This window comes from Entelurus aequoreus, linkage group LG07 (assembly GCF_033978785.1).
Source record: "Entelurus aequoreus isolate RoL-2023_Sb linkage group LG07, RoL_Eaeq_v1.1, whole genome shotgun sequence".
NCBI lineage: Eukaryota > Metazoa > Chordata > Actinopteri > Syngnathiformes > Syngnathidae > Entelurus > Entelurus aequoreus.
In genome coordinates, this window is record NC_084737.1 from 7,830,850 (window position 1) to 7,843,289 (window position 12,440).

Below are 12,440 nucleotides of genomic sequence, written 5' to 3' on the forward strand. Positions count from 1 at the left end.
TCCATCATTTAAGCCGCCTCCCTCCTCTTCCAGAGCCCCACCAGGCCGCCAGCAGCGACGAGGGCATCAATCTGGAGGAAATACGAGAGTTCGCCAAGAACTTCAAAATCCGTCGACTGTCGCTGGGGCTGACGCAGACGCAAGTGGGACAGGCTCTGACCGCCACCGAGGGCCCCGCCTACAGCCAGTCGGCCATTTGCAGGTGAGTTCTTGTCCAGCTCCTACAGCAGGCCTGGGAAATTATTTTGACTCGGGGCAGGGGGGGGCAAATTTAGAGAAACAAATGTGTCTGGGGCCGGTATATCTATTTTTAGGAACACTAATACAAAACCTCACAATAATGTCTGATTGAATGCTAAAAACGTTATGACAGACCGCCTTAAAAAACGGAATGGAATTTCAATTTTTTTTATTGAATGTAGGGTTGCAAAGGGGTGGAAAGTTTCCGGTAAATTTCCGGAAACTGTCCGGTACATTTCTGGAAACTTTCCAGAAATTTACCACGGGATGTTAAGCTCGGGAAGTTTGGAAATATTGACCATTTTTTGACTATTTAAAGTTGGACACCGTCCATGGGAATTAATGGGAATATATGGGAGTTAATGGGAATATATGGGAATTAATGGGAATATATGGGAATACATGGGAATTAATGGGAATATATGGGAATTAATGGGAATATATGGGAATTAATGGGAATATATTGGAATTAATGGGAATATATGGGAATTAATGGGAATTAATGGGAATATATGGGAATTAATGGGAATATATGGGAATTAATGGGAATATATGGGAATTAATGGGAATTAATGGGAATATATGGGAATTAATGGGAATTAATGGGAATATATGGGAATTAATGGGAATATGTGGTAATTAATGGAAATATATAGGAATTAATGGGAATATATGGGCATTAATGGGAATATATTGGAATTAATGGGAATACTTGGGAATTAATGGGAATATATTGGAATTAATGGGAATATGTGGGAATTAATGGGAATATATGGGAATTAATGGGAATATATTGGAATTAATGGGAATATATGGGAATTAATGGGAATATATTGGAATTAATGGGATTATGTGGGAATTAATGGGAATATATTGGAATTATTGGGAATATGTGGGAATGAATGGGAATATATGGGAATTAATGGGAATATATTGGAATTAATGGGAATATGTGGGAATATATGGGAATTAATGGGAATATATTGGAATTAATGGGAATATATTGGAATTAATGGGAATACATGGGAATTAATGGGAATATATTGGAATTAATGGGAATATGTGGGAATATATGGGAATTAATGGGAATATATTGGAATTAATGGGAATATATTAGAATTAATGGGAATATATTGGAATTAATGGGAATATATGGGAATTACCGTATTTTTCGGACTATAAATCGCAGTTTTTTTCATAGTTTGGCCGGGGGTGCGACTTATACTCAGGAGCGACTTATGTGTGAAATTATTAACACATTAGCGTAAAATATCAAATAATATTATTTAGCTCATTCACGTAAGAGACGAAGCAAATGTCAGCAATCGTCACACACACACGTCAACCAATAAGAGTTCGGCGGGGGCGGGTCATGGCAGTAGTGCATTGTGCGTCATGGCAGTAGTGCATTGTGCGTCATGGCAGAAGTGCATTGTGGGTCATGGGATGCAAACTGCTGCTACATCCGTAGCTATCAAAATGGATTATTTCAACATTGGCGGTAATTTATAAAAACTGAGAAGAGCTGAACTAAAATGGCACCGCAAAGGAAATCATATACTGCAGATTACAAGCCGGACGTAATGAAATATGCAGCAGAAAGAAGGAAAGAAAGCGGCGCATAACAGCAGCGACAACGAGGAAGAAGATTTCATCGGATTTAGCGATCAGGAGATGACCATAGTAACTAGTATATCATGCAATATATCATGCATATATATGTATATAATATATCATGCATTACCATAGTAACTAGTATATCATGCAATATATCATGTGTATATATATATATATATATATATATATATATATATATATATATATATATATATATATACTATATCATGCATTACCATAGTAACTAGTATATCATGCAATATATCATGCATATATATATATAATATATCATGCATTACCATAGTAACTAGCATATCATGCAATATATCATGCATATATATATATATAATATATCATGCATTACCATAGTAACTAGCATATCATGCAATATATCATGCATATATATATATAATATATCATGCATTACCATAGTAACTAGTATATCATGCAATATATCATGTATATATATATATATATATATATATATATATATATATATATATATATATATATATATATATATATATATATATATATAATATATCATGCATTACCATAGTAACTAGTATATCATGCAATATATCATGCATATATATATATATATATATATATATATATATATATATATATATATATATATATATATATATATATCATGCATTACCATAGTAACTAGTATATCATGCAATATATCATGCATATATATATATATATATATATATATATCATGCATTACCATAGTAACTAGTATATCATGCAATATATCATGCATATATATGTATATATAATATATCATGCATTACCATAGTAACTAGTATATCATGCAATATATCATGCATATATATATATATATATAATATATCATGCATTACCATAGTAACTAGTATATCATGCATATATATATATATATATATATATATATATATATATATATATATATATATATATATATATATCATGCATTACCATAGTAACTAGTATATCATGCAATATATCATGCATATATATGTATATATAATATATCATGCATTACCATAGTAACTAGTATATCATGCAATATATCATGCATATATATGTATAATATATCATGCATTACCATAGTAACTAGTATATCATGCAATATATCATGCATATATATATGTATAATATATCATGCATTACCATAGTAACTAGTATATCATGCAATATATCATGCATATATATATGTATAATATATCATGCATTACCATAGTAACTAGTATATCATGCAATATATCATGCATATATATATATATAATATATCATGCATTACCATAGTAACTAGTATATCATGCAAAACCAGTATAGTTGAAGACTTAGGGTCATTAGTAAACATGAGTGCACATCATAATGGCAGCTACACTTTACATCTTAAACATGTAAATAAATGATGTGGGAAATGTCCGGCGGGCCAGATTGAAAAGCTTAACGGGCCCCATGTTGCAGGTCCATCCTACACTGTCACTCATAGAGCCAACACATTTCAGCAGCCATTTTGTCAAGGGACCTAACTAGAAATGGATGCCCTTTAGAGTAGTCAGTGTACAGCTTGCAATGGCAGCGTGGCTATCCACAGAAAGTGAGTGTGAGAGCTGTTCAATTTGCCTGTTTTCTGGCTGCCCTCCTCACACTGGCCCCTGGATGTTCAACAGGGCTCCTCATGGCCGAGAGCTCTCTGAGGATTTAAGAAGTAGAATTGTTGCTCTCCACAAGGACGGCCTAGGCTATAAGAGGATCGCTATGACCCTGGGACTGAGCCGCAGCACGGTGGCCAAGGTGGTGCAGCGCTTTGCCAAGACGGGCTCCACGCGCAACAGGCCTCGCCGGGGTCGGCCCAGGAAGATGAGCCCCGCCTCCGTCGGCTCCGCCGCCTCCACCGCCTCCGGTCTTCTCGGAGGAAAGGAAGAAGAATGACGCACACTTTGGACATGTTCACTGTTTTGTCTTATATCTACACAATAATAATCATCTATGCTGCTATACAAGCTGTACACTGACTACTCTGAAGTACAAAACCCAAAACCAGTACGTTGTGTAATTCATAAATAAAAAGAGAATTTAATGATTTGCAAATCCTTTTCAACTTATATTCAATTCAATAGACTGCAAAGACAAGATATTTCATGTTCACACTTTTTTTGCTGCTAATAATCAGGAACTTAGAATTTAATGGCAGCAACACATTGCAAAAAAGTTGTCAGAGAGGCATTTTTACCACTGTGTTACATGGCCTTTCCTTTTAACAACACTCAGTAAAGGTTTGGGAACTGAGGAGACACATTTTTGAAGTGGAATTCTTTCCCATTCTTGCTTGATGTACAGCTTAAGTTGTTCAACAGTCTCCCTTCTCATATTTTAGCCTTCAACATTTTCAAAAGGAGACAGGTCTGGACTACAGGCAGGCCAGTCTAGTACCCGCACTCTTTTACTATGAAGCCGCGCTGTTGTAACACGTGGCTTGGCATTGTCTTGCTGAAATAAGCAGGGGCGTCCATGATAACGTTGCTTGGATTACTCCAAAAGCTGTATGTACCTTTCAGCATTAATGGTGCCTTCACAGATGTGTAAGTTACCCATGCCTTGGCCACTAATACACCCCCATACCATCACACATGCTGCCTTTTACACGGATGGTTCTTTTCCTCTTTGTTACGGAAGACACGACGTCCACAGTTTCCAAAAACAATTTGAAATGTGGACTCGTCCGACCACAGAACACTTTTCCATTTTGCATCAGTCCCTCTTAGATGAGCTCGGGCCCAGCGAAGCCGACGGCGTTTCTGGGTGTTGTTGATAAACGGTTTTCGCCTTGCATAGGAGAGTTTTAACTTGCACTTACAGATGTAGCGACCAACTGTAGTTACTGACAGTGGGTTTCTGAAGTGTTCCTGAGCCCATGTGGTGATATCCTTTACACACTGATGTCGCTTGTTGATGCAGTACAGCCTGAGGGATGGAAGGTCACGGGCTTAGCTGCTTACGTGCAGTGATTTCTCCAGATTCTCTGAACCCTTTGATGATATTACGGAGCGTAGATGGTGAAATCCCTAAATTCCTTGCAATAGCTGGTTGAGAAATGTTGTTCTTAAACTGTTCAACAATTTGCTCAGGCATTTGTTGACAAAGTGGTGACCCTCGCCCCATCCTTGTTTGTGAATGACTGAGCATTTCATGGAATCTGCTTTTATACCCAATCATGGCACCCACCTGTTCCCAATTTGCCTGTTCACCTGTGGGATGTTCCAAATAAGTGTTTGATGAGCATTCCTCAACTTTATCAGTATTTATTGCCACCTTTCCCAACTTCTTTGTCACGTGTTGCTGGCATCAAATTCTAAAGTTAATGATTATTTGCAACAAAAAAAAATGTTTATCAGTTTGAACATCAAATATGTTGTTTTGTAGCATATTCAACTGAATATGGGTTGAAAATGATTTGCAAATCATTGTATTCCGTTTATATTTACATCTAACACAATTTCCCATCTCATATGGAAACGGGGTTTGTATTATTGTCCCTTGACAAGATAGAATAAAAATACTTGCTGAATTTTTTGCATTTTATCATACTTTGTTTTCAATGCCGTCTATTATATATAAAATAGGGCCGTCAAAATTGACGCGTTAACTGATATAATTAATGACTGAGCACTGAGTACGTGCTTTGGCTGCCATCTAGTCTGTGTGGTATAAAACAAGTAAAACATCATGACAGTACTTGTTTTCCATTTTTTTTGTTTGCAATCCAACCCTTAAAACGTTGATATCAAATTCATCCAATCACAAGTTGGTTCAATGTTATTGAGGGGAGAAAAAAAAGCCCCAAAACATTGCAACTTTTGCCGCAGCTTCATGGAAACGTTGCTGCCAATTCAGACATTTTAGGGCGACAATCACAAACGATCAGCAAAACCAGTTTTGCTGGTTACCGATAAGATTTGTTGTCTCGTTGCATGACTGTTGTGTTATTAAGTGATGACGTATAGTTAAGAGATGTGCAGCACAAAATGAGTCATTGGGGGATGGAGGACAAGTCCTATGAAAACTGTCTGACCGCATTTTTAACATTTTAAAAAAACAATATGACTTGTCATGTGTCCTAATGGATAAGGTGTCTTACCTCGGATCAGAAGATTGAAGGTTCAAGTCCCTTCATTGATGAATGCAGACAATATGGGAAACTTTCCAAATGTGACTGCACCTTTAAGACATCTAACTGATTGATGACTTGGATGCTGCTGCTTTGTCGCCATCTTGTGGACAACGTGAGTAATTCAGTCCAGACAGTAGAGCACATAGTCACTAGTTGCCCCAAACACCGACCACCGAATGGCGAACAAGGTCTGATTGACCTGGACGATGACACGTTGACCTGGCTCGCCTCAACAGTTCCTGTGAAACACATCAATGCGGCGAGTAGTCCAAGGCGTCGAGTAGTCTCTGTGGAAAGAGTCCCAAGTTTCAGATCCGTACAGGACCACTGGCACCACGCAGGAATTGAAGATGCACATCCTTGTGGACGTTTTTATCGTCGCACTCCGCTATACTCTTTGGAGGCGACGGAACGCACCTGGAGTCTTCTGCAGAACTAAGTGCCACTTCAGGATCTGACCAGCGGGATGCCAGTCGTCCTTCCGTTGAAAGTCCTTCGGACTGTGTATACTTGTCGTGAATTATAATTGTTCATAAAAGCAATGTAGTCAAAGAGAGATATGTAATCATGTAACTTTTAAAGGAACACAACCACGAAGGGACGTGAACCCTTAATCTTCTGATCCGAAGTCAGACGCCTTATCCAGTAGGCCACTTAGTCCTTCTGAACAGCTTCCTCTATGTCCTTGAGTCTGTAGCAATCTCTGATGCCCTTCTGCCAATAGTCTTCCTGTTGAAAGTCCTTTGGACTATGTTGCTGCTGTACGTATACTTGTCGTGAATAATAATGTAGTCAAAGACAGATATGTAATAGGTTTTAAAAGAACATGAATGAAGGGACTCGAACCCTTTGGTCACAGAGTCCTTCTCATGTTTTTCCTCTACGTCCTCGAGTTTGTAGCAATCTCTGATGCCCTTCTGCTAGTAGTCCTTTTGTTGAACGTTTTCGGACTGTGTTGCTGCTGTGTATACTTGTCGTGAATAAAAAGTGCTCATTAAAGCAATGTAGTCAAAGAGAGATATGAAATCATGCAACCTTTAGGGAAAAACAACCACAAAGGGACTCGAACCCTTAATCTTCTGATCCGAAGTCAGACGCCTTATCCAGTAGGCCACTTAGTCCTTCTGATCAGCTTCCTCTACGTCCTTGAGTCTGTAGCAATCTCTGATGCCCTTCTGCCAATAGTCTTCCTGTTGAAAGTCCTTTGGACTATGTTGCTGCTGTACGTATACTTGTCGTGAATAATAATGTAGTCAAAGACAGATATGTAATAGGTTTTAAAAGAACATGAGAATGAAGGGACTCGAACCCTTTGGTCACAGAGTCCTTCTCATGTTTTTCCTCTACGTCCTCGAGTTTGTAGCAATCTCTGATGCCCTTCTGCAAGTAGTCCCTTTGTTGAAAGTCTTCGGACTTTGTTGCTGCTGTGTATACTTGTTGTGAATAATAATTGTTCATAAAAGCAATGTAATCAAAGAGAGATATGTAATCATGTAACTTTTAGGGAAAAACAACCACGAAGGGACTCGAACCATTAATCTTCTGATTTGAAGTCAGATGCCTTATCCATTAGGCCACGTAGTCCTTTTGGTCTTCTTCCTCTAAGTCCTCGAGTCCGAAGCAATCTCTGATGCCCTTCTGCCAGTAGTCCTTTTGTTGAACGTCTTCGGACTGTGTTGCTGCTGTGTATACTTGTCGTGAATAAAAAGTGCTCATTAAAGCAATTTAGTCAAAGAGAGATATGAAATCATGCAACCTTTAGGCAAAAATAACCACTAAGGGACTCGAACCCTTAATATTCTGATCCTAAGTCAGACGCCTCATCCATTAGGCCACGTAGTCCTTCTGATCTTCTTCCTCTACATCCTTGAGTCCGTAGCAATCTCTGATGCCGTTCTGCCAGTAGTCCTTTTGTTGAAAGTCTTTCGGACTGTGTTGCTGCTGTGTACACTTGCCGTGAATAATAATTGTTCATTAAAGCAATGTAGTCAAAGAGAGATATGAAATCATGCAACCTTTAGGGAAATAATAATTACAATAACAATTGTTCATAAAAGGAATGTAGTCGAAAAGAGGTATATAACTTTTAAAGGAACACAACCACGAAGGGACTTGAACCCTCAATCTTCTGATCCGAAGTCAGACGCCTTATCCATTAGGCCACGTAGTCCTTCGGAGCTGCTTCCTCTACGTCAGGGGTCACCAACCCTTTTGAAACCAAGAGCTACTTCTTGGGTACTGATTAATGCGAAGGGCTACCAGTTTGATACACACTTAAATAAATTGCCAGAAATAGCGAATTTGCTCAATTTACCTTTAACTCTGTTATTATTAATAATTAATGATATTTACACTTAATTGAACGGTTTAAAAGAGGAGAAAACACGAAAAAAATGACAATTCAATTTTGAAACATAGTTTATCTTCAATTTCGACTCTTTAAAATTCAAAATTCAACCGAAAAAAAGAAGAGAAAAACTTTAAAAAATAATTTATGGAACATCATTAGTAATTTTTCCTGATTAAGATTAATTTTAGAATTTTGATGACATGTTTTAAATAGGTTAAAATCCAATCTACACTTTGTTAGAATATATAACAAATTGGACCAAGCTATATTTCTAACAAAGACAAATCATTATTTCTTCTAGATTTTCCAGAACAAAAATTTTAAAAGAAATTCAAAAGACTTTGAAATAAGAATTAAATTTGATTCTACAGATTTTCTAGATTTGCCAGAATAATTTTTTTGAATTTTAATCATAATAAGTTTGAAGAAATATTTCACAAATATTCTTCGTCGAAAAAACAGAAGCTAAAATGAAGAATTAAATTAAAATGTATTTATTATTCTTTACAATAAAAAAAATAAATTTACTTGAACATTGATTTAAATTGTCAGGAAAGAAGAGGAAGGAATTCAAAAGGTAAAAAGGTATATGTGTTTAAAAATCCTAAAATAATTTTTAAGATTGTATTTTTTCTCTAAAATTGTCTTTCTGAAAGTTATAAGAAGCAAAGTAAAAAAAATAATGAATTTATTTAAACAAGTGAAGACCAAGTCAACACTAGAAGTCCCAGCATTTTTCTGTCTACCTAGAAGACCCAGAGAGGGTTCATTTGGCCCGACGCTTTTCCCGAATACACTAATCACTCATTTTGTTATGGTAATGAGGCTGTTAGGGGCAGTTTGTCTAGGTAGACAGAAAAATTATACATGTGGGAAATGCCGAAAGGAGCAATGGCAGTGCCAGGATTGTGAGTGACTGCTCAAATGTATGTCAGTCACGTTTACATGGACATGGTTTTTCATTCTTTGTAAATATGCTTTTTTCTTTGTAAATTTTTTTTTTTAAACTATTTTTGGCACACAAAAATAACAATTGCTTCTGCAACAACCCTCCACACCAAAACTGGGAAAACAGTTGCTTTTTCATTCTTTGTAAATATGTTTTGTTTTGTATTTTTTTTAACAATAAATGTCAGAGTGTTGATCCCTTCATTCTGTTGATCCTTGCAAAAACACACACAACCTACCTCAGAACTAAAGCTTGAGCTGTAAGGTCCCCTCCCCCACACAGGCTCAAGTGGCCCCCTGCCGTGTGCCACTAACAGCCACATTTTCATAACAAAAGGAGTGTCCACAGGGGGGACTAGGGGTCAATGACCCTCTTGTGGGTTTTCTAGGTAAAAAGGCCAATTGGCCCCTCTCTGGGACTTCTAGTTCTATTTTCTTGGATTTTCAAATTCTATTTGAGTTTTGTCTCTCTTAGAATTAAAAATGTCGGGCAAAGCGAGACCAGCTTGCTAGTAAATAAATACAATTTACAAAATAGAGGCAGCTCACTGGTAAGTGTTGCTATTTGAGCTACTTTTAGAACAGGCCGGCGGGCTACTCATCTGGTCCTTACGGGCTACCTGGTGCCCGCGGGCACCGCGTTGGTGACCCCTGCTCTACGTCCTCGAGTCCGTAGCAATCTCTGATGCCCTTCTGCCATTAGTCCTTTTGTTGAAAGTCTTCGGACTGTGTTGCTACTTTGCATATTTGCCGTGAATAACAATTGTTCATAAAAGGAGCGTTGTCGAAGAGAGGTATGTAACTTTTAACGGAACACAACCACGAAGGGACTTAACCCTCAATCTTCTGATCCGAAGTCAGACGCCTTATCCATTAGGCCACGTAGTTCTTCTGATCATCTTCCTCTACGTCCTCGAGTCCGTAGCAATCTCTGATGCCCTTCTGCCAGTAGTCCTTTTGTTGAAAGTCTTCGGACTGTGTTGCTGTTGTTCATATTTGCCGTGAATAACAATTGTTCATAAAAGGAATGTAGTCGAAGAGAGGTATGTAACTTTTAAAGGAACACAACCACGAAGGGAGTTGAACCGTCAATCTTCTGATCCGAAGTCAGACGCCTTATCCATTAGGCCACGTAGTCCTTCTGATCCTCTTCCTGTATGTCCTCGAGTCCGTAGCAGTCTCTGATGCCCTTCTGCCAGTAGTCCTTTTGTTGAAAGTCTTCTGACTGTGTTGCTGCTGTGCATATTTGCCGTGAATAACAATTGTTCATAAAAGGAATGTAGTCTAAGAGAGGTATGTAACTTTTAAAGGAACACAACCACGAAGGGACTTGAACCCTCAATCTTCTGATCCGAAGTCAGACGCCTTATACATTAGGCCACGTAGTCCTTCTGATCTTCTTCCTCTAAGTCCTCGAGTCCGAAGCAATCTCTGATGCCCTTCTGCCAGTAGTCCTTTTGTTGAACGTCTTCGGACTGTGTTGCTGCTGTGTATACTTGTCGTGAATAAAAAGTGCTCATTAAAGCAATGTAGTCAAAGAGAGATATGAAATCATGCAACATTTAGGGAAAAACAACCACAAAGGGACTCGAACCCTTAATATTCTGATCCGAAGTCAGACACCTTATACATCAGGCCACGTAGTCCTTCTGATCTTCTTCCTCTACATCCTTGAGTCCGTAGCATTCTCTGATTCCGTTCTGCCAGTAGTCCTTTTGTTGAAAGTCTTTCGGACTGTGTTGCTGCTGTGTATACTTGCCGTGAATAATAATTGTTCATTAAAGCAATGTAGTCAAAGAGAGATATGAAATCATGCAACCTTTAGGGAAATAATAATTACAATAACAATTGTTCATAAAAGGAATGTAGTCGAAAAGAGGTATATAACTTTTAAAGGAACACAACCACGAAGGGACTTGAAGCCTCAATCTTCTGATCCGAAGTCAGACGCCTTATCCATTAGGCCACGTAGTCCTTCTGATCTGCTTCCTCTACGTCAGGGGTCACCAACCTTTTTGAAACCAAGAGCTACTTCTTGGGTACTGATTAATGCGAAGGGCTACCAGTTTGATACACACTTAAATAAATTGCCAGAAATAGCCAATTTGCTCAATTTACCTTTAACTCTGTTATTATTAATAATTAATGATATTTACACTTAATTGAACGGTTTAAAAGAGGAGAAAACCCGAAAAAAATGACAATTAAATTTTGAAACATAGTTTATCTTCAATTTCGACTCTTTAAAATTCAAAATTCAACCGAAAAAAAGAAGAGAAAAACTTAAAAAAATAATTTATGGAACATCATTAGTAATTTTTCCTGATTAAGATTAATTTTAGAATTTTGATGACATGTTTTAAATAGGTTACAATCCAATCTACACTTTGTTAGAATATATAACAAATTGGACCAAGCTATATTTCTAACAAAGACAAATCATTATTTCTTCTAGATTTTCCAGAACAAAAAGGGACTTGAACCCTCAATTTTCTGATCCGAAGTCAGACGCCTTATCCATTAGGCCACGTAGTCCTTCTGATCTTGTTCCTTTACGTCCTCGAGTCCGTAGCAATCTCTGATGCCCTTCTGCCAGTAGTCCTTTTGTTGAAAATCTTCGGACTGTGTTGCTGCTGTGCATATTTGCCGTGAATAACAATTGTTCATAAAAGGAGTGTAGTCGAAGAGAGGTATGTAACTTTTAAAGGAACACAACCACGAAGGGACTTGAACCCTCAATCTTCTGATCCGAAGTCAGACGCCTTATCCATTAGGCCACGTAGTCCTTCTGAACGTTTTCCTCTACGTCCTTAAATCCGTAGCAATCTCTGATGCCCTTCTGCCAGTAGTCCTTTTGTTGAAAGTCTTCGGATTGTGTTGAGACTGTGCATATTTGCCGTGAATAACGATTGTTCATAAAAGGAATGTAGTCGAAGAGAGGTATGTCACTTTTAAAGGAACACAACCACGAAGGGACTTGAACCCTCAATCTTCTGATCCGAAGTCAGACGCCTTATCCATTAGGCCACGTAGTCCTTCTGATCTTGTTCCTCTACGTCCTTGAGTCCGTAGCATTCTCTGATGCCGTTCTTCCAGTAGACCTTTTGTTGAAAG

General features: G+C 37.8%; 1 protein-coding gene and 3 non-coding genes across 6 annotated transcripts in view; 1 reads left to right on the forward strand and 3 right to left on the reverse strand.

The window, feature by feature from the left end:
* pou6f1 (POU class 6 homeobox 1) overlaps nt 1–12,440 on the forward strand; it is a 104,649-nt gene that overhangs the window by 85,280 nt on the left and 6,929 nt on the right. For 2 of the 3 annotated variants that reach the window (XM_062052520.1, XM_062052519.1), the window contains one exon: nt 34–202. In XM_062052520.1, the coding sequence (XP_061908504.1) occupies nt 34–202 (169 nt within the window). Of the gene's footprint in view, nt 1–33; nt 203–3,527; nt 3,902–12,440 lie in introns of those variants that run through there. The other variant, XM_062052521.1, reaches the window with a different exon arrangement.
* Nucleotides 8,126–8,198, reverse strand: trnar-ucg (transfer RNA arginine (anticodon UCG)). The gene has a single exon. It is a non-coding gene; the product is annotated as a tRNA-Arg (tRNA).
* trnar-ucg (transfer RNA arginine (anticodon UCG)) lies at nt 12,039–12,111 on the reverse strand. The gene has a single exon. It is a non-coding gene; the product is annotated as a tRNA-Arg (tRNA).
* On the reverse strand, nt 12,289–12,361 carry trnar-ucg (transfer RNA arginine (anticodon UCG)). Its single transcript has one exon. It is a non-coding gene; the product is annotated as a tRNA-Arg (tRNA).